This window comes from Enhydra lutris, unplaced genomic scaffold, assembly GCF_002288905.1.
Source record: "Enhydra lutris kenyoni isolate GAN:26980312 unplaced genomic scaffold, ASM228890v2 scaffoldscaffold23, whole genome shotgun sequence".
NCBI classification, from domain to species: domain Eukaryota; kingdom Metazoa; phylum Chordata; class Mammalia; order Carnivora; family Mustelidae; genus Enhydra; species Enhydra lutris.
The window spans coordinates 11,456,261-11,483,227 of NW_019154107.1; the positions used below are offsets into that span (position 1 = coordinate 11,456,261).

At 37.9% G+C, this 26,967-nt stretch overlaps 1 protein-coding gene across 1 annotated transcript in view; it reads left to right on the forward strand.

Annotated features, from left to right (window-relative positions):
* Positions 1-26,618, forward strand: part of LOC111150371 (interleukin 1 receptor accessory protein like 1) — a 786,204-nt gene extending 759,586 nt beyond the window's left edge. The window contains exons 9-11 of the mRNA XM_022507811.1: positions 2,749-2,892; positions 25,282-25,452; positions 25,900-26,618. Of these exons, the coding sequence (XP_022363519.1) occupies positions 2,749-2,892; positions 25,282-25,452; positions 25,900-26,618 (1,034 nt within the window). The remainder of the gene's footprint in view (positions 1-2,748; positions 2,893-25,281; positions 25,453-25,899) is intronic.
* The last annotated feature ends 349 nt before the right edge of the window (positions 26,619-26,967 follow it).

The window sequence follows — 26,967 nt, forward strand, 5'->3', positions numbered from 1 at the left end:
CTGGGGATAAAAATATATGTTTATAAAAAATAAAATTTAAAAAAAAAAAAAAGAAAAACCAATGACTCTGAAAAGAAACCACAGTCCAGATGTTTATCTCTCCCATCATATCCAGTATTATTTATTTATTTATTTATCATATTTTTAAATAAATAAATAAATAAAAACACAGCAAGAGAGGGAACACAAGCAGGGGGAGTGGGAGAGGGAGAAGTAGGCTTCCAGTAGAGCAGGGAGCCTGATGCGAGTCTCAATCCCAGGACCCTGGGATCATGACCTGAACCAAAAGCAGCCCCTTAACAACTGAGCCACCCAGGCACCCCACATCCAGTATAATTTAAATCAGATTATTTTGGTGTATAAATTAGCCTATGGGTATAAGTTAGTTTTATGCAGTTTTCTCTGTGTGGTGGAGTTAACTCTTACACTGAGAGAATCTGGCCCAGTGCATCTTACAGAATTATCTACCCAGTTATCCTTTCTATTCACATAGGAATGGGAAAATATTATATTGAGGAACTTCTTGTATTTCATTCCTGGAACTTTTGTAGTACTATCTTGTGTAGGCCCTCACAAGTTTCAACGGTTCATGCTATCTGATATTTATTAATACAAAATGTGAAAATTTCCAGAAGGTGTTTTTCTGTATTTTACTTTCCATATTAATTCTCTTAGACTCTCAAAGATTTAATAACTCATTTTATTTTTCTTTTTTAAATTCATAAAATCCAAGCATGTAAGATTTTCTTCTATTTCCCATTTAATTTTAATAAGAGCATAAAATACACTTGACTAAACAGTAGTTATATATGTTTTTTGAAACCAAAAAAACCCCAAAACTGTTGAATTAAAAATGAAGTACTAGACAATGAAAAATATGGCTGAATTTTGTTTTACAATTATCACGGGAAAAGTGGCATCACACAGAAACACACACACACACATGCACAAACACCAAATGTTCTTATGAGGCAATAATGTCCATGTTTTTCGAATTATTTGTCACTGATACTGCATCATACCCATGATGATTTCACACCATTTTTGAGATCTCAGGAGTGATCTTTTAATGCAACAGTAGTTGTTACTGCAAAACCATAGATTATTTTAAAGTTTTCAGTATAAGCCTACATTAACTATGCTATGAAATTAGATAACCCATTGATGGATTATAAATGAAAACATCAAATATACCACTATTTTAGAGCCATAATTTCAGGAATTTTTATATTTAATGGCAATTAAGGAAACTATCACTTTTCAAGGTAGTCATCAGTAGTGAACAATGGCTACCCATCAACAACATTTGGACTATATTGATCAAGAAGACAGCAGGCATATACAGGCTCTTAAGGTGAACTTAAAAATCTGCATTCTGGGGTGCCTGGCTGGCGCAGTCGGTTGGACAAGGGACTCTTGGCTTTGACTCAAGTTGTGATCTCAGGGTCATGAGGTAGAGGCCCCTGCCAAACTCCACGTCTCTGAGCACGGAGTCTACTTGAGATTCTCTTTCTCCTTCTCCCTCCACCCTCACAGTCGTGCTCTCACTTTCTCTAAAAAAAATTTTTTTAAATCTGTGCATGCTCACTTAATGTTTATTTTCTTTTATTTTAAAGATTTAATTTATTTTGTTTGACAGGGAGAGATTGAGCACAAACTGTGGGAGAGGCAGAGGGAGAAGCAGACTCCCTGCTGAGCAGGGAGCCCAATGCAGGACTCAATCCCAGGACCATGGGATCATGACCTGCACTGAAGGCAGATGCTTAATGGACTGAGCCACCCAGGCGCCCCAGTTCTGGCTTAATGTTTAAAAACCAGTAGCTTTGATTTTGTCACAATGTCTATGAGTTCTAAAGGAGGAAAAAGTAAATGTTTTATCCCCAGAAGTGCCTGATGATTTTTAAAGTAATAAGGATATTCAATAGGAAAAATGAGAACTTGTATGTAGTGAGTGGCCAGAAAAATCCCTTTTTTGGATAAAATGTAGCAACCTACCTAGTAGAGGGGTGGCTAAACAAATGGAAAAAAAAATGTCTAAGCTGCTTAGGAAAGGAAAATGCTACAGATGTAGCCAGGTGTGATATCCACTAGGGGTCCAGCTCTTGAAGCCCAAGTGTTCAGCCTCCAGTACTGTGATAGGCCAGCCACCCTGGGGTCACTATTCAGAGGTAGAAAACAGGAGTCATTGTTCCTGGCAGGAGGCAGCAGACTGTAATCCTCAGAGGGTTCACCCAATGCTATTAAACAGTCCACACCGCCCTTCAAGAACTGCGTTTTTGAACCTTTACAGCGCCACCCCCCCCACCACCCAGCCCCAGCCCTATCCTCTCAGTGACAGCTCAGGTGGAAAGTATCAAGATTCAGAAACTGTCCCAGCTTAAACTCCTCATATCCTCAAGCCTAGTTTGTAGGATTCCCACAACAGATATGTTTATAGGAGTTACTATACTCAGGCAAGCTCAGAATCATTGTTTCCAAACAGGTATTTTATAATTCTATCAGTCCAGTTGCAATCTACCATTTTTACCATAAGCAATGTCGCTTAGCAACACAGTTGCCACAAACCACCTTATCTGGTTACCAAGGAAACAGAGCTAGGAAGGTCAAATTCTCCTGCAGAAAGGGAAGGGGTTGTGTTAATCCATTACCTACATCTGGTGTCATCCACAAAACTGTGAAATCAAGTTGAATTTGTGATGTGGGATGTGAATATGATCTAATTCCCTTCTGTGATATTTTTTCCCCTAGAGCTAATGTACACAGTTGAACTTGCTGGAGGCCTTGGTGCTATCCTTCTGCTTCTTGTTTGCTTGGTGACCATCTATAAGTGTTACAAGATAGAAATCATGCTCTTCTACAGGAATCATTTTGGGGCTGAGGAGCTGGATGGAGGTAAGATAAGTTCCCTCTTTTTAATGTTCTCTCTCAATATTCTTATTTGTTTTCTGCCTTTGTTTTATTGAGGGGCAAGAAAATGCCCTGCCTTACCACTAGCAGCAGCTCTTACCATCTTTCCATGTTCAGTGGTTGTAAATTCATCTGTTACACAGAACTGTGCATGTGATGCTTTGGAGCCAATAGGTAATTTCCTCTGACAATTGTAAAGCAACACCTACCCTTTTTAGAATCTGCTGCCAAGTAGCACTTGCGAATTACAAATGCTGATTGCGGCTATCAGAGTGTTCCTTTTCTCTCACCTTGTAATCAGTAGTGAAAGGCCGGCTTTACTTTTCTATAGGTGAGGAGGGCCTCTTTTAATAGTGTTCCCTAGCCCAGCGGTTTGAAGTGAATCTCAGTTTGTCCCTTGCTTAGACTGACCAGCTCTAATAAACTGTGCTGAGTATTTTAGAATCCATAGCAGTCTTTCCAAGCCTGTTTATATTATATAGCTATATTTAGACAGACGAATTTTTATTCCAAGTGTGGACCAACAGATAATACAGTGCCCAAGCACATTATTTTCATACGAATACATCTATTTTTCCTTGAATTGGACGAGTAAATGTTGTTTTCATGGAAATCATAATAAAGATCTGCCCCTTCTGGTCAGTTGTGACTCTGTGCGTACTCTAAGAGGAATTTGGGGTTCTTAAAATGGAGGTCCATGAACTACCCATTCGAGAACTTAAGGTTTTCTTTTTTTTTCCGTTTTGGTTATTCGAGAGTGATCTGTACATAAGGTAAATTTACAGTAGAGGAAGCATGTGCAAACTCATACACACAGTCCAGATGGTAACAATTTCTTGATCATACTTATACGTTTCTTTTTTCTTTTAAAGATTCTATCCATTTATTTGACAGAGAGATCACAAGTTGGCAGAGAGGCAGGCAGAGAGAGAGGGAAGCAGGTTCCCCACTGAGCAGAGAGCCCGATGCGGGGCTCGATCCCAGGATGCTGAGATCATAACCTGAGCCGAAGGCAGAGGCTTAACCTACTGAGCCACCCAGGCGCCCCATACATTTCTTTTTCGCGATTGCCACTTCTGCGCTAAGTGGTACAAAGGAAAATGAAGGGATCGGCCATGTTCCTACCTTTCTAGGATCCTGTGGACTAAATCCACAGGTAGCATTGTGGGTGGTCAGGCTTGTGAACAGGACTAGTTTACACAGGCTGTGTAACCTTTTGCCCATCCTGTGAGGGTGAAGTCCGTGCCTGCAGCATGTCCGGGGCATTTTACATTTTTAAGTGCTGATTTGTACTTGTTCCTAACTTTCTTCCCTGCATGCGCAGAGTATTAAAATTTTTGGCTACTCCTTCAAAGAGATATGGGAAAATTGTCAACGTCAGGGCTATTGTTGGATGAGTACCAAAAAAAGTGCTAGGCATTCTTAAATCATTCTTGTTAAGGATCAAAAACTTCTAAGGTCAGTATTACAATTTCCATTTTACTGATAAGGCAACTAGGGCTCCCAGAGGTTAGATAATGTACTGATGAAGATAACATGAGCATTACTATAAGTGGCCAAGATGGGATTTGAAAATAGGTCTATATCCAAAATATCTATTTTATTGAATCCTGAGTCCCTACTGTTTCATGTCTTTTAAAAATTTAGTCTGTTCAGTATAATGTAAAGATCTGATGTTGTTTGTACAGTTTGCATAGTAGGAGATGTTTGAAAAAGCAGATTAGCTGAGCATCTCACTTGATCTATTAACCCTATTTAAAATATGTTTAGTTTGTGTTCTGAATGAAATGAATGATTTCCCCAAAACTATCTATATCCAGTGCAGTTTTTCTTTGTCATGTTCTGAATGGTAGAAGATTCTGGATAGTTTACCTGCCTCTAAACCTTAGTCACATCCCCTTAGATCTTTCTACACGTGTTATTATGGTTGAATAATTATCTACTCTTCCATTAGTGGAAAATTTCTCTGACATCATCGCATTCCCATTCTTCATAGGTCTCCCACAGTCCTTTCTTCTTCCAAAGAAAACATAACTGTTAAGAAGAGACCCCAGGCTTTTCATATTCTTGACTTGGCTTAAAAAATGTAATCCAGAAGTCAAAAGTTTAGTGATGCCTTCTTGATTCTTGGCCACAGCATCAGCTCCCCTAAAAGGGGAATACATAAAATACTCTTGGATATAAGGAAAGGCAAAGAGTATGAAAAAGAATAGGGAAAGTTTAGTTAATATTTTGAAACAATGTCTCACTCTGGTGATATGATAGATTCGTTGACTATTTATTAAATAGCAAGCGCTGTGTTGGCTACTTGGTTGATACTCAGAGAATTACACAGCTAGAAAGACAGAATTTAAGCCCAGGTCCAAATAACTCCAAATTCCAAGAATTTCAGCGATTGTGTAAGTCTGTGATATGGAGTAGCTGGTGTCAGGAACACATCCATGCAATTCCTTTTGGGTCATCAGGATAGGCATTCCCTGGCTTTATCAGTTCTGTGTCAGAAAGATTCTGTTTTTCCAAGATAGAATACATTGATGGTTTGTTCCCTTGGTTTGTTCGCCTCACGCTTTGTTTCCTTCTACGTAATTTTACATTTTATTGTTTCCTCTGGATCCAGGTCTTAGCACTTCTCATTCTACAATACCCACTTTTTTGGATCACACTTAACAACCCTATCTTCAATTGCATTAGTGTGTAAATAGCCCTTAAGTCTAAATGTCCTTCTCCTAGTTCTCTTAGTTTTTTTTTTTTAAAGATTTTATTTATTTATTTGACAGACAGAGATCACAAGTAGGCAGAGAAGCAGACAGATAGAGTGAGGTGGAAGCAGGCTCCCTGCAGAGCACAGAGCCCGATGTGGGGCTCGATCCCAGGACACCAGGACCATGACCTGAGCCGAAGACAGAAGCTTTAACCCACTGAGCCACCCAGGTGCCCCAGTTCTCTTAGTTTTTATCACCTAATTGTACCTCTTGAAAATAGACTGTTTCCTCACTCAATTGCTCTTCCTTGTCCAAGTCTCCTACACTACCTTCTTGGTCTTCATTCTCCAACCTTCCATTTTATCCTCCACACTCAGCCAGAATTTTCTTTTTAAGTACACATTTACTGTGATTGTTAGGAAAAAAAAAAAAAAAACATGCCTGGATGCTCCTGCCAGAGCAGGTCCAGGCTTTTTAGTTCAGGAAATAACTGCTGCGGCAGGGTGACCCAACTTAAATTGTTGCCTTGCCACCTCTGTGGAATCAGACCATGCAGAGTTCCAGTTAGAAGGAGATGCTGGCATAATTCTAAGATCTTTTTAGGTAAATGAGGTAACTGTAAATGATTAGGGTCAGGAGAAGGTTAACTACTCTCCCACCACCTTGGTTCCATTACATACTGGAAGAAAATTTGGACAAATTCTGTTGTATATGCCTTTATTAACAAACAAACATAGACCCCATCCTGTAAACTGGAAGACATTCCAGCTGTCTGTTGTGCATGTGTGTGTCTGTGTGTGTTCCCTAAAAACTTACAAGAAAGTTTCCCCTGAGGTACATGTGACAATATATCAGTGGCTGGATTAGGCTCATTATGTAATGACATCTAAGAATAATCTTCCTCTGAACACAGGACCATTTTGGAATCATGTCTGGAAAAGTTTCCCTAAGGGGGCAGGGCCAATGGCCCCACTAGATGCTTGCAGGGGAGTGATGTGTCTTTATATTATGTTAAGTAATCCAAGTGTCTTGAATAGTACTGATTTTACCACGGAGAGCTGGTTTCCAAGATCCACTATATTTAGTAAAAAGCCACTAATTTTAGAAATCAAATCTGATTTCTAATATCCACTGTGCTAATTAACAAAGTGTCTAGTTTTGATTAGAACTAGTGATAGTCAAAGCACTTGTAGAGGCTTCCTCTGGGGTGTTGCCTTATTCTAATGAAATACCAGCTGACCATCCTGATAAAAGCAACCTGCTGTCTCTAGAGCAGAACTTACACTAACACAGTATACCAATGTCTGTCCTAGAATAAGTACAAAGAAAATACAGTTATCATGACAACATCCAAGTCCTTCCCTTCTCCATGCCTCTGCCAGGGATTTCCCTTACACTTTGTTTAAAGCTTATATAAAGGTAGTCCTTCCTTCCTTCCCTCTTCCCTTCCTTCCTTTCTTCCTTGCTCGCTTCCTTCCTTCCTCCCTCCCTCCCCCCGCCCCCTGCCTCTCTTCCTTCCTTCCTTCTGCCCTCTCTTCCTTCAACAGTTTTTTTCCTTCATCTCTTCCTTCCTTTCTTTCTTCCGGTCTCTCCTTCTCTCATACACAGTTCATATTTTCCCTCTGAGTTCTAAAGATTTCCTTTATCATCCCAAGGTCCAGTTATTTTCTCCTTCATCTTTACAAAAATGGCACTTTAGACACATCTTAAATAGTCCTTTTGCTTTTGAGTAATGAGAGCTCACTAGTGAATGCTTACTACTTGTAGAGCACTGTGATTTCAAGATTCCTTGTCATTGGGGCACCTGGGTGACTCAGTGTGTTAAGCCTGTGCCTTCAGCTCAGGTCATGATCTCAGGGTCCTAGGATCGAGTCCCGCATCTGCTCTCTGCTCAGCGGGGAGCCTGCTTCCCTCTCTCTCTCTGCCTGCCTCTCTGCCTACTTGTGATCTCTGTCTATGAAATAAATTAAAATCTTAAAAAAAAATTCCTTGTCATTTAACTTATTTCAGTTAAAAAAAGTCTCAAAGACCAAGTCAAGAAGTAAAGAATTATTACTTCAATTTTTGAAAAAATTGTCTAGATTTTGGAACTGGCTCCGCAAATAAAAATTGTAATAGACATATACATATAAAGAAAAACAAGGTTGTAAAGTCATAGATAGTCTATTAATAGGAGAAAACAAGAAACACCAGCTCTCCTACATGATGATTATCATATTGATAGATGTTGGTAAGGTAGTGCCTAAGTTTTCACTAGGAAGTAACTTATGTGAGCAAACTTAAGGTTTCATTTTGCGGGGAGGATTTAGTGCTAGACAAGGTGAATCTACTTTATATTTGTTTTTCTCAGAATGCAAACTGTTTCTGTTTTGGTTTTATCCCTGACACTGGTGTATGAGGTGCCAGCTTACTTATAATCATGGCAGGGCAAGCTTATAAGAACACTGTGATCACTATTTTAAAGATGAAAAAAGAGCTCTTCTGGGGCACCTGGGTGGCTCAGTGGGTTAAAGCCTCTGCCTTTGGCTCAGGTCATGGTCCCAGGGTCCTGGGATCAAGCCCCTCATCGCATGGGGCTCTCTGCTCAGCAGGGAGCCTGCCTCCCCCTCTCTGCCTGCTTGTGATCTCTTTCTCTGTCAAGTAAGTAAATAAAATCTTTAAAAAAAAAAGAGCTCTTCTAGTTCTACTTTGGGAGTTATTATAGGTATTAGACAAAACGAGTTAGAGCAATCTTTTATAATCTCCACCGCTTGACCCTTGAAAAATGTGAACATCTGTTCCATTTCATGCATATGAAACAAATTGGTATCTATGTCATCTTAAGTCATAGATTTTCTTTTTCTTTCTCCTTCAGTTATAGGGTTACTGACTATTAATAGTTCCAGGAACTATTGTCCTCATGTCCATCAGTGAAACTGTACTTCTTTAAATCATTTAGAAATCCCGTAGGGGCTTTTTGCTTTTGTTTTTGTTTGGTTTAGTTATTGGTTTGTTGATTAGTACTGATTAGACAATTTGCACACACATGAACAATCTAGAATGTGTTTTTGCATTCCAGAAGGAGAGACCTGTAGTTGTTTTTGGTATACAATTTGCCCAAAGTCATAAACTGTTTAGTAGGAAACAAGCCTTCTTATCTCCAATCCTTTGCTCCCTATATACCACTCTGCTAACTCTTACCCTCTTAAGATTTCTAACATCTACACTGCCCACTGCCCCCTCAAGGATGCAAGGGAAGGAAATATTTACTGATGACCTCCTTTGGGCCAGGCACTTTGCTATATGTCAGGGACCCATTTCATGCTAGATATCTACCTTAGAAAGGTGCTATTTTATAGATCAGGGAACATAGTCTCAAATGAGTGAAATTAAAAGTAATGGTAGTCAAGATTTGACCTCAGCTGCTGGAGCTATTTTTGGTTCATTATATCATGACATATATATTTTAATTACTGTCACATTTCAGTGTTTGAGACCCTATGGATTCAAATAGTCAAGGAAAGTACCAAGTACCAAAACAAGTAAACCAGAACAATATTGCAAAAATTGCAATGTGTAAAACTCAAAACAGCTTTAATTTATTTTGGAATACAATTGCCAGATGTTGACATGGCAGGATTGAAATGAAAAGTGAAATTTATTAAAGCAATGATACTTGATAATCAAAAATCAAAATATTAAGATTATATGACTAATGTTTATTAAATGATATATCATCCAATTCTACAGAGTTTTTTACTTAAAATTTATATCATAGGAAGGCAAATTTGAGATACAAGAAAGAAATGCGGCTTAATTAAAAAAAACTTATTTATTCAAATTATATCATGCTAATTTTTAATGACCACATACTTCTATGCTAATATGCCACATGAAAACATAGAAAGTCATCTTTTAAAATGATTTTTAGATTTTGTTTATTTATTTATTTTGGAGAGAGAGTGAGAGAGAGCATGTGTAGGGGGGAGGGTTAGAGAGGGACAAGAGGGAGGGAATCCCAAGCAGACTCCACACTGAGCTCAGAGCTGGTTGCAAGGCTGAATCCCATGACCCTGAGATCATGACCTGTGCTAAAACCGTGAGTCAGATGCTTAACCAACCAAGCCACCAAGGCAACCCAAATCAGCTTTTAGCTTAAAACACATTATTCATCATTAAGCCCTCCTCAAGCCTCCTTTGGTAACCCATTTGTTGAATGATGGCCTCTTTCACTAGTCAGTTTCACATACGAAAGTTAAAAATATTTGGGAACAATTTTTCTAAATGGCCAGCTGCCAATAACATCTGACAGATGTTCAATAGGTGGTTAAAGGTTAAAAACTCCCAAAGACCCAAATGTCAATCTCAAGCCATTTATATTATTAGTAAGTCTTTTTGCTAGCCCAGATCCAATATAACCACCACCTTCATCTTGAGAATAGAATCACCAATCTACATTTTCTTTTTTTAAGATTTTATTTATTTATTTATTTGAGTGTGTGTGAGAGAGAGAGAGTGCATATGAACACATTAGCAAAGGGGAGGGGTAGAGGGAGAGGAGAGAGAGAATCGCAAGCAGGCTCAATGCTTAGCATGGAGCTGGAGGCAGGGCTCAATATCAGAACCCTAAGATCATGACGTGAGTCAAAACAGAGTCGGATGCTTAACTGACTGAGCCACCCAGGCACCCCTCCAATCTACATTTTCTTAAGTTTCATTGTTCTGAAAAAATCCACGAATCCTTTGGCTTCTCAGTACTCCTAAGGAGCATTGACTAATGTTCTCTCATATGTCATAAAGAAAAATATTTATCACTTTTCCAAACTACTTTTTCATTCCTGATAGTTTCATATTTTCCTTTTCTCATCAAGGTTTTCTTAAATGGTATCTTAAATTTACGTAGTTTTATTTCTTAACTCTCCAGAGTCCAAACTTCCTTTTCCCCCCACAAATGTATTTTTAATAAAAATATTGTGGTTAATTCAGTCAATGGAAGGGGAAAATTCTACTGGACCAGATGGTTGACTTCAAGTAACAAAGTAACTAGCTGATTGACAGGTCTTGCTGGGGTTTTTTGGTTTATTCCCCTTCCCCCAGATTTATTGAGTTATAGTAGAAATTATTTAAATTTAAGGTACACAGTGTGATATAGGTATAGCTATAGCTATAGATATATATAGAGATGTATATATTTTGAAATGATTGCTATAATGTTAACATACCTATCACCACACATAACTGCTATTTTTTGTAGCAACATTTAAGAGCTAATCCTCAGTAACCTCTGAGTATATAAAATATAGTATTGTTAACTATAGTCACCATTCTATATATTATATCCCCAGAATTGTTTATCTTATAGCTGAAAGCTTATACCCCTTGACCAACATCACTCTCTTTCCCCTACTCCACAGCACCTAGCAACCCCATTCTACTCTGAGTTCAGCTGTTTCTATTCCACGTGTCAGTGAGATCATACAGTATTTGTCTTTTTTTGTCTGACTTATTGCAGTTAGCATAATGCCTTCAAATCTAAGTTGTTGCAGATGGCAAGATTCCCTTCATTTTTATGGCTGAATAGTATTCTGTTGTATATATCAACCGCATTTTCTTTATCCATTTGTCCATTGATGGACACTTAGGTTGTTCCCATGTCTTAGCTATTGTGAATAATGCTGCAAGGAGCATTAGGGTACAGATACCCCTTTGTGAGAGTGATTTTATTTCCTCTAGACATATACCCAAAAGTGTAATTGTTGGATCATATGGTAGTTCTATTTCTGATTTTTTTGAGGAAACTTCATACTGTTTTCCATAGTAGCTGTACCAATTTACATCTTCACCAGCAGGGTGCAAGAGTTCTTTTTTTCTACATCCTTGCCAACACTTGTTATCTCTCGTTTTTTGATAATCGCTATCCTAACAGGTATGAGGTGAGATCTTATTGTGGGTTTGATTTGCATTTCCTTGATGGTTAGTGATGTTGAGCATCTTTTCATATACATATTGGCCATTTGTATGTCTTTGGAAAAATGTCTGTTTGGGTCTTCTGCCCTTTTTTTATTGGATTATTAATCTTTTTGATGTTGAGTTATAGGAGTTCCTTATATATTTTGAATATGAACCCTCCCCTTATCTGATATATGGTTTTCAGATATTTTCTCCAATTCCACAAGTTGCCTCTTCATTTTCTCGATTGTTTCATCTGCTGTGCAGAAGCTTTTTTGTTTGAGGTTGTTCCACTGGTTTATTTTTGCTTTTGTTCCTTTTGCTTCTTGTATCATCTCCTAAGAATCATTGCCAGGACCAGGGTCAAAGAGCTTTTCCCTATGTTTTATTGCAGGAGATTTATGATCGCAGGTCTTACATTTAAGTCTTAAGTCCATTTCAAGTTAAAATTTGTGGATAGTAGGTAGGGGTGCCTGGGTGACTCAGTCAGTTAGGCCTCTGCCTTTGGCTCAGTGGGGATCCTACTTCTCCTTCTCCTTCTGCCCCTCTCCCTGCTTGTGCTCCTGCTCTCTGAAATAAATAAATAAAATCTTTAAAAAATTTGTGAATGGTATAAGACAGGTCCAACTTCATTCTCTCTCATGTGGATATCCAGTTTCCCTAGCACCTTTTATTAAAAATATTATCCTTTCCCCAATGATTATTCTTGGCCCCCTTGTCAAATACTAGTTTTATGTATATGCATGGGTGTATTTTTGTACTCTCAGTTTTGTTCTAATGGTCTGTGTATCTGTATTTATGCTACCACCATACTGCTTTTTCTACATAATTTTATAGTATAGCTTGCATTCAGAAAGTATGATGCCTCCAGCTGGGCTCCTCTCTTTCAAGATTACTTTTGCTATTCAGGGTCCTTTTTTTAGTTTCAGAGGTAGAGTTTAGTGATTCATCAGTTGCATATAACATGCAGTGCTCATTACATCAAGTCCCCTCCTTAATGCCCATTACCGAATTACCCCATCCCCCCACCCACCTCCCCTCCAGCAACCCTCAGTTTGTTTCAGAGAGTTAAGAGCCTCTTAGGGTTTTTCTCCCCTTCTGATTTTGTCTTCTTTTATTTTCCCTCCCTTCTCCTATGTTCTTGTGTTTTGTTTCTTAAATTCCACGTATGAGTGAAATCATATGATATTTGTCCTTCTCTGACTGACTTATATCACTCAGCATAATACCCTCTGGTTCTACCCATGTCATGGCAAATGGTAAGATGTCAGTCTTTTTGATGGCTGAGAAATATGCCATTATATATCTGTGTGTATATATTTATATATACATATATATGTATATAGACCACATCTTCTTTATCCATTCATCTGTCAATGGACAGACATCTGGGCTTTTTCCATAGTTTGGCTATTGTGGACAATGCTGCTATAAACATTAGGGTGTATGCCCTTTCAAATCACTTTGGGTAAATACATAGGAGTGCAATTGCTGGGTCATAAGGTAGTTCTATTTTTAACTTTTTGAAGAACCTCCATACTGTTTCCAAGAGTGGCTGTACCAGTTTGCACTCCCACCAACAGTGTAAGAGGGTTCCCCTTTCCCCACATCCTCACCAACATCTATTGTTTTCTGACTTGTTAATTTTAGTATTCAGGGTCTTTTTTAGTTCCATATGAATTTTAGGATAGTTTCTTCTATATCTCTGAAAAATGTCCTTGGAATTTTGATAGGGGTTATATTGAATCTGTAGGTGGCTTTGAGTAGTATGGACATTTTAGTAATATTAATTATTCTGATCCATGAGCGTGGGATGCGTTTTCATTTATGTCTTCAGTTTCTTTAATATCTTGTAGTTTTCAATGTATAGATCTTTCACCTCTTACTTAAATTTATTCCTCAGTATTTTATTATTTTTGATGCTATTGTAAATGGAATTATTTTCTTTGTTTTTTTTTCAAATGGATTATTTGTTGTTATTGTATAAAAATTCTACAGATTTTTATATGTTGGCTTTGTATCCTGAAACTTTATTGAGTTTGTTGAGTAGCTCCAACAGATGTTTGGTGGAATCTTTAGGTTTTATTATATGTGAAATCATGTCATCTGCAAAGAAAAAATTTACTTCTTTCTTTCCTACTTAAGTGCCTTTTATTTGTTTGCTTAATTGCTATAGCTAGAACTGCCATTATTGTGTTGAATGGGAGTGGAGAGAGTGGGCACCCTTACCTTGTTCTTGAATTTAGAAGGAAATCCTTCAGCTTTCATTGAGTATGATCTTAGCTGTTGGTTTGTCATATATGGCCTTTATTATGTTGGGGTATGGTTCTTCTGTACTCAATTTGCTGAGAACTGTTATAATGAAATTATAAATTTTTTGTCAAACTAATTTTTTGAATCTATTTATAAGATTTTATGATTTGTGTCCATGATCCTATTAATGTGGAATGTCATGCTTATTGATTTGCATATGTTGCTCTATCCTTGCATCCCAGGAATAAATCTCACTGACCATGCCGTATTATCCTTTTAATGTGCTACTTAATTTGGTTTGCTAGTATTTTGTTGAGAATTTTTGTATCTATATTCATAAGAAGTATTGGCTTGGAGTACTTGGGTGGCTCAGTTGGTTAAATGTCTGCCCTCGGCTCAGGTCATGATCCCAGGGTCCTGGGACCGAGCGCCACATCAGGCTCCTTGTTCAGCGAGGGTCCTGCTTCTCCCTCTCTGCCTGCTGCTTCCCCTGAAGGCTTGGCATTATTTCTTCTTTAAATATTTGGTAGAATTCACCAGAGAAACCATCTGGGCATAGGCTTGTCTTTGTTGACAGTTTTCTGATTAATGCTCTAATTTCCTTAGTTATTGGTCTGTTCAGATTTTCTATTTCTTCACAGTTCAGTCTTGGAAAGTTGTATGTTTCTAGGAGTTTATGTGTTTCTTCTAGGTTATCTAATTTGTTGGTATATAATTGTTCATAGTAGCCTCTTATGATCCTTTGTATTTCTGTGGTGCCAGTTGTTATGTTGCCTCTATCATTTATAATTGTGTTTATTTAATTTTTCTTGTTTTCTTGGTTAGTCTAGCTAAAGGTTGTCAATTTTGTTTATCTTTTTAAAAACCCAACTTTTCATGTTTTGATTTTTTTCCATTATCTCTGTATTCTACATTTCATTTATTTCTGTTCTAATCTTTATTATTTCTGTCTTCTACTAACTTGGGGCTCAGATTATCTTTCTTTTTCTAATTCCTTGAGGTATATTTATTTGAGATCTTTCTTTTCTATCAGATTTGGGCATTTATCACTATAAATTTTTCTCTTGGAACTGCTTTGTTTCATCTCAATTTTCATTGTGTTGTGTTTCCATTTTTGTTTCTCTCAACATATTTTCTGATTTCTCTTTTGCTTTCTTCTTTGACCCATCACTTGTTCAAGAGTATGTCATGTAATATCCATATATTTGTGAATTTTTCCATATTCTCCCAAACCACTGTGGTCAGAAAAAGAAAACTGATAATGATTTTGTGGCCCAACATACCATCTATCCTAAAGAATGTTCATTCATGCTTGAGAAGAACGTGTGTTTTGCTACTTTTCCCTGGATGTTCTGTACATGTCTGTTAGGTCCATTTGGTCTATAGTATTCTTGTTTTTTAATGTTATATTAGTCACCATACAGTACATCAGTTTTTGATGTAGTGTTCCAAGATTCGTTGTTTATGTATAACACCCAGTGCTCCATGCATTTACATATAACACATACATGCCCTCCTTGATACCTATCACTGGGCCAACCCATTCCCCCACCCCCTTCCCCTCTAAAACACTCAGTTTCTTGGAGTCCACAGTCTCTCATGGTTCATCTCCCCCTCTGATTTATGCCCCCTTCACTTTTCCCTTCCTTCTTCTAATGTCCTCCATGCTATTCCTTATGTTCCACAAGTAAGTGAAACCATACGATAATTGACTTTCTCTGCTTGACATATTTCACTTAACGTAATCTCCTCCAGTCCCATCCATGTTAATGCAAAAGTTGGATAGTCATCCTTTCTACATTGGGGTGCATATGGCCCTTCTTTTCACTACATCTGTATCTTTGTCTTAAGTACCCAGTAGTGCAATTGCTGGGTCATAGGGTACCTCTGTTTTTAATTCTTTGAAGAACCTCCACACTGTTTTCCAAAGTGGCTGCACCAACTTGCATTCCTACTAACAGTGTAAGAGGGTTCCCCTTTCTCCACATCCTCTCCAACATTTGTTGTTTCTTGCCTTGTTAATATTTGCCATTCTAACTGGTGTAAGGTAATATTCTTTAAATCTACTCTTCCTTTTCAATTTTTTTATCTCAATGATCTATCTAGTATTGAAAGTGGAGTATTGTAACCTGTATCGTTATATTTTTCTCTATTTTCCCCTCAGTTCTGTTAATATTTGCATATTTAGGTACTCCTGTATTGGGTGCACATCTATTTACAGTTGTTATATCCACTTGATGAATTGACCCCTTTATCACGAATAATATGGAGTGAGCTTCTTTGTCCCTTGTGACCAATTTTCACTGCAAATCTATTGTATGTGATATAAATATAGCCACTCCTATTTTCTTTAAGTTGCCACCTGCAGGAATATCTTTTTCCATTCTTTCACTTTCAGCCTATGTGTGTCTTTAAAGATAAAGTGAATCTCTTGTAAGCAGCATATTGTCGAATCTTATTTTTTGATCTCATCAGCCACTCTTTGTTGTTTGGAAAATTTAGTTCATTTGTGTTTGAAGAGATTATTGAGGGGGCACCTGGGTGGCTCAGTTATTAAGTGTCTGCCTTCTGCTCAGGTCATGATCCCATTGTTGTGGGATCGAGCCCACATGCAGCTCCCCTGGGAAGCCCGCTTCTCCCTCTCCCACTCGCCCTGCTTGTGTTCCCTCTCTCACTGTGTCTCTCCCTGTCAAATAAATAAACAAAATCTTAAAAAAGAAAAGTGATTATTGATAGGTAAGTACTTACTATTGTCACTTCATTTGTTATTTTGTTTGGTTTTTTTTTTTTGCTTTTGTTTTTCCTTTTTCCCCTTCTTCCTCTCTTGTTGTCCTCCTTTGTGATTTTTTTTAAACTAGTATACTTTAATTCCTTTCTCTTTAACCTCTGTGTATTTATTATAGGTTTCTTCTTTGTGGATACCATGAGGTTTACATGAAACATCTAATAGATATAACAGACTATTTTAAGTTGATGAAACTTACCTTCAATTGCATAAAGAGCTCTACACTTTTACTTTCCTCCTCCCACAATTTATGCAATTGTCATAATTTACATCTTTTTATATTGTGCATCCATTAAGAAATTATTGTAGCTGTAGTTATTATTTTTAATTTTAATTTATTTCAATGTAGTTAACATACAGTGTTACATTATTTTCAGGTATACAGTATCCTGGTTCAATAATTCTATACGTCACTCAGTGCTCATCATAAGTGTATTCTTTAATTCCTATCACCTAGATCACCCATTCCCCCCACTCACCATCCCTCTGGTAACCATCAACTTGTTCTCTATAGTTAAGAGCCATTTCTTGGTTTGTCTCTCCTCTCTCTCTTTTCTTTTCCCTTTGTTCCATTTGTTTTGTTTCTTAAGTTCCACATATGAGAGTATTTGTCTTTCTCTGACTAACTTATTTCACTTAACATTATATTCTCTAGCTCCATCCATGTGTTGCAAATGTCAAGATTTCATTCTTTTTTTATGGCTAAAGGATAGTCCATTGTATATACATACCGTGTTTTCTTTATCCATTCATCTATCGATGGACACTTGAGCTGCTTCCAAAATTTCATTATTGTAAATAATGCTGCAGTAAATGTAGAGGTGCACATATCCTTTCAAATTAGTGTTTCTGTGTTCTTTGGGTAAATACCCAGTAGTGCAATTACTGGATCATAGGGTAGTTCTATCTATATATTTTTTAGGAGCCTCAATACTGTTTTCCACAATGGCTGCACAATTCCACATTCCCACCAACAGTGCACGAGGGTTCCTTTTTCTCCACTTCTTCCCCAACACTTGTTGTTTCTTGTATTGTTGATTTTCGCCATTCTGATAGGTGTGAGGTGATATCTCATCATGTTTTTGATTTGCATTTCTTTATTGATGAGCGATGTTGTACATCTTGTCATGTGCTGATGGCCATAAGTATGTCTTCTTCAAGGAAATGTCTGTTCACGTCTTTTGCTCATATTTTAATGGATTATTTGTTTTGGGGGGTGTTGAGCTGTATAAGTTCTTTATGTATTTTGTATACCAACCCTCTATTAGATATGTCATTTGTAAATATCTTCTTGCACTCACTATAGTTTGTCTTTCAGTTTTATTGCTTATTTTCAATCAATAGGTTGTAGGTTGTCTTTTCATTTTATTGATTGTTTTCTCTTCTGTGCAGAAGCCATTTATTTTAATGCCCCAATAGTGTATTTTTGCTTTTATTTCCCTTGTCTCAGGAGACCTATGTAGAAGAATGTTGCTACAGCTTATATCAGTCAAATTCTTGCATGTTCTCACTAACCAGGATTTTTATGGTTTTAGATCTCACATTTAGGTCTTTAATCCATTTTGAGTTTATTGTTGTGTATGGTGTAAGAAAGTTATCCAGTTTCATTCTTTTGCATGTAGCTGTCCAGTTTTTCCAGCACCACTTGTTGAAAAGATTGTCTTTTTCCCATTGCACATTCTTGCCTCTTTTGTCAAAGATTGATTGACCATATAATGGGTTTGTTTCTAGGCTTTTTATCCTGTCCTTTCATTTCAACTTGAAAATTTTCCTTTAACATCTTTTTTTTTTCCACTTTACCATTTCTTGTAAGGCAGATCTAGTGGTGATAAACTCCCTTAGCTTTTGTTTGTCTGGGAATGAGTTAATTTCTTCTTAATTTTGAAGGACTTCTTTTCTGAGTATACTATTCTTATATTCTTGGTTGACATTTTTTTTTCATCACTGTGAATGTTTTATCCCATTCCCTCCTGACCTGCAAGATTTCTATAGTTGAGTTTCTATGGTTTGTTTAAGATGATTATTTTGAGTTCTCTGTCAAACAAATTGTAGATCTCCATTTCTTTGGGGTTGGTTACTGGAACTTCATTAGTTTCCTTTGGTATTATAATGTTTGCCAGATTCTTCATGATCTATGTACCTTTGCATTGATGTCTGTACATTTGAAGGAACAAACACCTCTTATAGTCTTTATAGAATGATTTCAACAGGTAAAATCCTTCTGTCTGTTCCCAATGGGATTACGTACAGAGTTGCAGTCATTCTGGGTTTGAACCAGTTGTGCAGCTATTTCTGGGTCTGTAGTGAGGTCCATGTTTGGCAGGCTTGTTACCAGGGTCTCATATGGGCAAGGATCTCCTCTGGTACCTGGGTCTATTGACCTACCTCTAGTACCTTGCTCAGTAAGATAGTGCCTGTATAATTGCGCATTTCAGGGTCCACAGTTGGATCTTTAGTCAGTGGGCTTTCACCAGGTATGTGGACAGATACGGCTCCAACCAGGTCCCTGGGAGAGCGTCTGTCTGGTCACTGTGTGGGACCCTGGGTGGGCAGGACTTGCTCTGGACCATGGCAGAAGGGATTTAGACACAGATGTCTTATTTTTGGCCATTTTGCTGACATCATTCCCATTTTTCATTTTTTGTTGAACATTGCAATCAGAATCACTTGAAAGTCATGGGAAGAGTAAATCAATGGCTATGTTCGAATTTGTGCAAACTATTGCAAAGAGCATGCACACCAGCTGTTTTATATCTCTTCAGTGAACAGAATTATAGTTGAGGGTTTCGAGTACAGAAAATAAAATTTAAAGAATAAAGTTTAGAATAAGAAATATACTCTTGGGGCACCTGGGTGGCTTGGTGGGTTACGCCTCTGCCTTCGGCTCAGGTCATGATCTCAGGGTCCTGGGATTGAGCCCCGCATCAGGCTTTCTGCTCAGCGGGGAGCCTGCTTCCCCCTCTCTCTGCCTGCCTCTCTGCCTACTTGTGATCCCTCTCTCTCTCAAATAAATAAATAAAATCTTTTTTAAAAAGTACCCCCCAAAAAAAGAAATATACTCTTGTACTACCCTGTTATGATTAACCACCTTTAAGCTGTTTATAAACTTAAGTTGAACTGAAAAGATCACAGACTTATTCTTTAAAAACCTTAGCATAGTTCTGTTTTTTCTATGGTTATAAAAATGTCAATTTTTCAGAGTTTCTCCAGTCATATAAAACTCAGACATTAAGATATTAGGTCAATATATGTTCTTATAAATATTAAACCAATATAAGTACTTACAGATATTAAACAAAATTAAAGAGATGTTACCTAAGATTCATATTTATCAGGTAATTGAGAAAATAGAAGAAAACTTGGATATATGATCTTTGAGTCAGAGAACATTGCTGAATTTAGTATGGTATCTGGCATGATGTTTGCAGTCTGATAGCTTTTAAATCAGGAGTTTCCTTGTGGTAGTAAATAAATGCCTAGCCCATTACTGCTCTGACATAGACCCTGGGAAAAGAGAGGAATTAGATATCAATCAAGTGTTCCATTGATTTGAGGCTGCTGCCGCTGATGCTCACAAGGGGCTTTTGAGCCACATTTACTACCAAGATAATCTGCATGTGAGCAACTTCTTTTTATCGAAGAGATATCAGCTTAACTACTACTATAAATTTGTCCAGATGATATAAAAACTGACTGAGGCCTTAGCACCAATTCCTGAGGTTAATTTAAGCTTAATATAGTTAATGTATACATTACTCTAGGCAAGAATCTACTTCCTTTTTGGTGAAAGTGTGGATTTTCAGCTTTCTTGTTTAGAGTACATCCCCTGTAAGTATCAGCACCACTTATCATGGATCTGACACTGCAGTGATTAGTTTTGTCATTCTCTGGCCAATTAACCACAGCTGCAGGCAGTTCTTTGATGCCCTTGAGCCCTCGGGATGCCTATACCCTGTCCTAGAGCAGAGTTTCTCGAAGTGTAGTCCCTGAACCAGCAGTAGCTTCACCCGAGACCTTGCTATAGATGCAAATTGTTGGAGCTCATAGGTGGTGCAGTTGGTTAAGTGTCTGACTCTGGATTTCGGCTCAAGTCATGATCTTGGGGTCATGAGATTAAGCCTAGGTAGGGCTCCGTGCTCAACTCGGAGTCTGCTTAAGAATCTCTCTCCCCGTCCCTCTGCCTCTCCTGCTCGGGTACGTAAACACACACACACACACACACACACACACACACACACACACACTCTCTCTCTCTCAAAGAAATAAATCTTTTAAAAATGCAAATTCAAAAACTTACTCTAGAATTATTGAATCGAACACTATGGAGGTAGGGCCCAGCAATCTATATTTCAGCAATCCCTCCAAATTGTTGTCATTCATGCTCAAGTCTGAAACCACTTTTTCAAAGGAGTTTATAAGGTCTCTAAGGTCTTCCCTTGACTCATAGTGAGAAACTATAGTTCAAGACTCTTCCAAAGGAAACTTGGTAAATACTGACCCCATAGCTTCTAGTAATTCCTTGAGGAGTCCAGGCAGCATGGAGTGTATATCTCCAAAGCCATTTCTCCTAGAAAATAATCCCAGGTCTTGAGAAAATCCCCACACTGGCTGTAAAATGTAAATCATGTGATATGCAAATGAAAGATTATCCATTTATTTAATCAACAAATCTGTTTGATCATCTACAAGCTCTGGTGGGATATCTGAGTCAAGGATATTGTAGTCAAATAAAAAAGATAAGATGTGAGCACAATAATACCATACATGGGAAAAGAGATTATGTCCAAGTCAAAGATATCAGACTCAAAATCAAAAGAAATCAATGAAACAGATCTACCTGCAGGCTTTTTGACAATGAGTAAACATCATTATTTTCCAGGATACCATAAATATAATCAGTGGTGAGATTTGGAAAGATAAATTTTACAACTCCATGTGGAATGGGCCAGAAGCGGAAAGAAACAGAGAGGAAGACCTACTAAAACAGACTTATAACAGCTAAGAAAGGAGTAGGGCCTGACCCAGGATGGAAGTAGAATCCAAAGGACTTTTACCAGTGAATGCCTGTGAGATTATCAGTAATTAAAAAGGATAAGTGGAACATATATTTGACATTTGGAGACTAAAGAAGTGAGATTATAATGCTATTAAAGTGGAATAAAAGGTGAAGAACAGAGCTTGAGATGGAAAGCTTGTTATGTTGTGAGAATGTTGAATATGAGGTGCATGCTGAGCATCCAAATTAAGGGGCCCAGGTTACAGGTAAAAGAGGGATATGGTTGGTAGTTCATGAGAAGGAAGATAGGACTGCACATCTAAATCAGGGAGTTAGCTACGTAGAAGTGATTATTAATGTCATGGGAGAAGAGATTTTTAAGGGAAAGGGGGGTGAGAGAAAAATGAAGCAGGCACAGAAAACATCTTGAGAAATAAAGCATTTGAGTTGGAAGAGAGACATCCATGGAAGAGGCAGAGGAACAGACAGTGTCATGTAAGCAATGGTGATATCAGGCTGAAACTTACCAGTATCAGTAGGTCAGTTGTTTGCATCTCTTCTGAGTCATATGTGCTCTGTTCTTATTGGTGTTCATATTGATCTGCTTTTCAAATATTTTAAGCTTAGAGAAGACAAAGGACTAAGAATGAGGATTTGGTTATTATACTTCCCAGATCTGGGCAAACTTCAACATGTTATAGTACTATGTAGCAAACTGGGAGAAAACAACTTCCAAGAAAGAAAATAGTATATGCATGAAATCATTCTATAATCCACTCTGTTTTAAGGAGTCCTCCCTTTGGTCCATGACCCCTATAATAGTCTTAGCAACATGTTTGTCCCCTAGAAATAAACTGTTGGCTTGTGTACATCTCCTACTAGACTGGTAGCTACTGATGGGTATTGTAAAGGAAGTCTTATATCTCAGATATGGCATGTGGGAATATCTAATGAATGGACACTTTAATTAAATATTAACTGGTCTTACATCCTAGCTTTATTATGTACTATTTTCTATGATTTCTTATTCAACTAAAGTGTTTACATCAACAAAATGTACCACTATAGACTGCCGGCATATGTGCATGACCTGCTGTAGCAAATGCAATTATCGTTTTTGATGAAAATTGAATTTTATTTATAAAATAAAATAGCTTTTTATCTATAAAAAGCTATTTCCTGGTTGAAGAATAAGGAATATAGCAAATATCAGAGTATAGCATGTTTGGGATGATTCCTATTTTTCTAAACTTTTTTTTTTTTTAATCTGAAACCTGTTTTAAAAAAAAATCTACTGGGGCGTATGGGTGGCTCAGTGGGTTAAAGCTTCTGCCTTCGGCTCAGGTCATGATCTCAGGGTCCTGGGATGGAGCCCCAAATCAGGCTCTCTGCTCAGCAGGGAGCCTGCTTCCCCTCCCCCCCCCCACCGCCTGCCTCTCTGCCTGTCATCTCTGTCTGTCAGATAAATAAATAAAATCTTTTTTAAAAAAATCTACTATACCTAAAGGTTTTCTTTCAGACAGCCTATAGCAGAGTTGTTAGTGTCTTTCTTTCTTTTTTTTAGATCTGAGTTTGAATTCTTTTTTTTTTGTTTTCTTTTTTTTTTTTAGTTGTTAGTTTATTGTATACCTATGTTAACTTCAGATAGAGTTAACAGTTTTCTGAGTTTGCCCTAACAAGTTTTAACTATAGAATAACTTGTAGAGGGCTGGGAACTATCAGACTACTAAAATGAACACACCTATATGGATCTCTGATAGTGAACTCTAGTGTCCCCAGGTCAAAGGGAGTGCCCCAAAGCCACCCAGAGCAACAATTAAGGACATCCCTCTATTTCTGATGTTTTATAACTCCAAAGTTTTAAATGTTCTGTGCCAAATACAAAGCTCATTTTGTTCTGAAATTTAGGGATGTTTCAATTCAACTTGATCTGATAATTCAGTAATACACCGACAATCATCCGGGAAGTAGAAAAGAGAGCTAAAGATTGATATTTGGTAAACTCTGTATATTGGTAGCATTTAGATTTGAGGTGAATTATGAATCCTGATATCACATTCTGAAAAGGCAATGGATGAATGAGAGACTATCCAGAAGATACATGACTTATTTGCATTAGAAACACAAATAGGAAATTTGGGATGCTTAATGTTAAAAAAAATTAAGGTCAAGATAATGCATGATAGCAATCATCAAATATTTGAAGAATTTCCATGTAAAAGGGGGAAAGAAGAAGGAAAGAAATAGATTTTATTTTATTTTTTTAAAAACTTTATTTATTTATTTGACAGACAGAGATCACTAGTACACAGAGAGGCAGGCAGAGAGCGAGGAGGAAGCAGGTTCTTTGCCGAGCAGAGAGCCCTACGTGGGGCTCGATCCCAGGACCCTGGGATCATGACCCGAGCCGAAGGCAGAGGCTTTAACCCACTGAACCACCCAAGCACCCCAGAAACAGATTTTAGAACAAAGTTTCATTCATTTATTTTGTAATGTTTTATTCTTATGGTCAAACTGATAAACATGATAAAAAATATTGGCAGTATTTTACATGTGAGATAAATGAAGATCAACAAAACAATATGGTTTTCTAATATAATTCAGTGGAATAATATTCTAAGTCCCAAAATCCAAGAACTGGTTCCCAGTAGATAAGTAATTATTCCACGCTTGATTTTATTTTCTCCCCAGCAGAGTCTGGTGATGGGTATTAAGGAGGGCACGTATTGCATGGAGCACTGGTTATTGTACATAAACAGTGAATCTTGGAACACTGCATCAAAAACTAATGATGTACTTTATGGTGACTAACATAACACAATAAAAGAGAAATTTAAAAAATCAGTACAGAGCCCACAATCAAAATACCATTCCCCTGTGGTCAAGCCAGGTGCACTTTCTTTTTTTTTTTTTTTTCAACAAAGTAAAATGGCCAAGGACAGGATTAGTTGAATGTACAGTTACTTAGAGTAAGAGCATACTATCGAACCAAGTGCCTTTTTTTTTAAAGATTTTATTTATTCATGTGAGAGAGAGCATGAGCAAGGAGAAGGTCAGAGAGAGAAGCAGACTCCCCGTGGAGCTGGGAGCCTGATGCGGGACTTGATCCCGGGACTCCGGGATCATGACCTGAGCCTAAGGCAGTCGTCCAACCAACTGAGCCACCCAGGTGTCCTAAACCAAGTGCCTTTTATAAGCAGTCAAGATTCTCCATGACCTATACATCAAAAATGTTAAAAGTTAACATTCCATTGCTCTTTTTGTTCATTTTCTTTTTTTTTTAAGATTTTATTTATTTATTTTGAGAGAGAGACAGTGAGAGAGAGCATGAGCGAGGAGAAGGTCAGAGAGAGAAGCAGACTTCCCATGGAGCTGGGAGCCTGATGCGGGACTCGATCCCGGGACTCCCAGGATCATGACCTGAGCCGAAGGCAGTCGTCCAACCAACTGAGCCACCCAGGCGTCCCTTTTTGTTCATTTTCTTACTACTGTCTTTACAACAACAAAACCAACAAATAAAAATACCTCCAAATGAATTCCAGAATATTTGACATCATTGAATTCTTATTGAAAATTAGTAGAAGCTTCTTTCTTTGGTCTCCCCAAAGTAGGGCATTTAGAGATGTTTTTTAAGAGTTTAATGTTTTCATGTCCTAATGTTTTCTTTGGAGAGCAGTGACTTCAACTTTACTCTGTAATCTTTTTGACAGACAATAAAGATTATGATGCATACTTATCATACACCAAAGTGGATCCTGACCAGTGGAATCAAGAGACTGGGGAAGAAGAACGCTTTGCTCTTGAAATCCTACCTGACATGCTTGAAAAACATTATGGATATAAGTTGTTCATACCAGATAGAGATTTAATCCCAACTGGAAGTAAGTTAATGTTTTCATTTGAGAGTGTGCATACTCTTTTTGTCTGTCTGTGTGTCATCATTATTTTTAGGCAGAATTTTAACTTGTGGTTCTCTACATCAAATATAGTATCAGTGTCTCAAGAAAGAAATGTCATTATGTGTTCATATGAAATTTAATTTCTGATGCCCCTGAGAAGCTAGTTCCACTATTCTGTAAAGCACCTCCTTTTATGAGTCTTGACATTTGAAAAAACAAATGGGAGATTTGTACCTAGGAAAAGTATTTCTAATGCTGAGAAAAGCAAAGTCCGTACTCTATTCAGTGCGGTCATTGGCTGTTTTCATCTTCTGAGGTATGACCTAGCAAGCAACAATTCTCATGTAATGTGTGAAAGAGAAGCTGCTGGGGCTTTCTGGAGCAGGTGTTTGATCCAGTCATTCTGATAAGCTCTCTTCTCTTTTATAGCATACATTGAAGATGTGGCAAGGTGTGTAGATCAAAGCAAGAGGCTGATTATTGTCATGACCCCAAATTATGTAGTCAGAAGGGGCTGGAGCATCTTTGAACTGGAGACCAGACTTCGAAACATGCTCGTAACTGGAGAAATTAAAGTGATACTCATTGAATGCAGTGAGCTCCGAGGCATTATGAACTACCAGGAGGTGGAAGCCCTCAAGCACACCATCAAGCTCCTGACGGTTATTAAATGGCACGGACCAAAATGCAACAAGTTGAACTCTAAGTTCTGGAAACGTTTACAGTATGAAATGCCTTTTAAGAGGATAGAACCCATTACGCACGAGCAGGCTTTAGATGTTAGTGAGCAGGGGCCTTTTGGGGAGCTGCAGACTGTCTCGGCCATTTCCATGGCTGCGGCCACCTCCACAGCTCTAGCCACTGCCCATCCAGACCTCCGTTCCACCTTTCACAACACGTACCATTCACAAATGCGTCAGAAACACTACTACCGAAGCTATGAGTACGACGTACCTCCTACCGGCACCCTGCCTCTTACCTCCATAGGAAATCAGCATACCTATTGTAACATCCCTATGACACTCATCAACGGGCAGCGGCCACAGACAAAATCGAGCAGGGAGCAGAATCCAGACGAGGCCCACACAAACAGTGCCATCCTGCCGCTGTTGCCAAGGGAGACCAGTATATCCAGTGTGATTTGGTGACAGAAAAGCAAGGGACATCCCGTTCCTGGGAGCTTGAGCGGAGTGTGCAGCCCAGTGCCTGGAACTAAATCCTCGACTGCTGCTGTTAAAAACATGCATTACAATCTCTAGAACACGAGGAAAAACAGGGTCTTGTACATATGTTTTTGGCAATTTCTTTGTAGCATCAGTGTCTTCCTGTTTTACCATGTCTCTTACCATTACATTTTTTGACTTTGTTTTATATGTCATTGGAATTTGTAAATTTACATTTTTTTAAAGAAGAGACTTATGTATAGATAGAAAACCCTTTTTTGCTTCATTAGTTTAGTTTTAGAATGGGTTTTATTTTCTTTCCTTGATTTTGTTT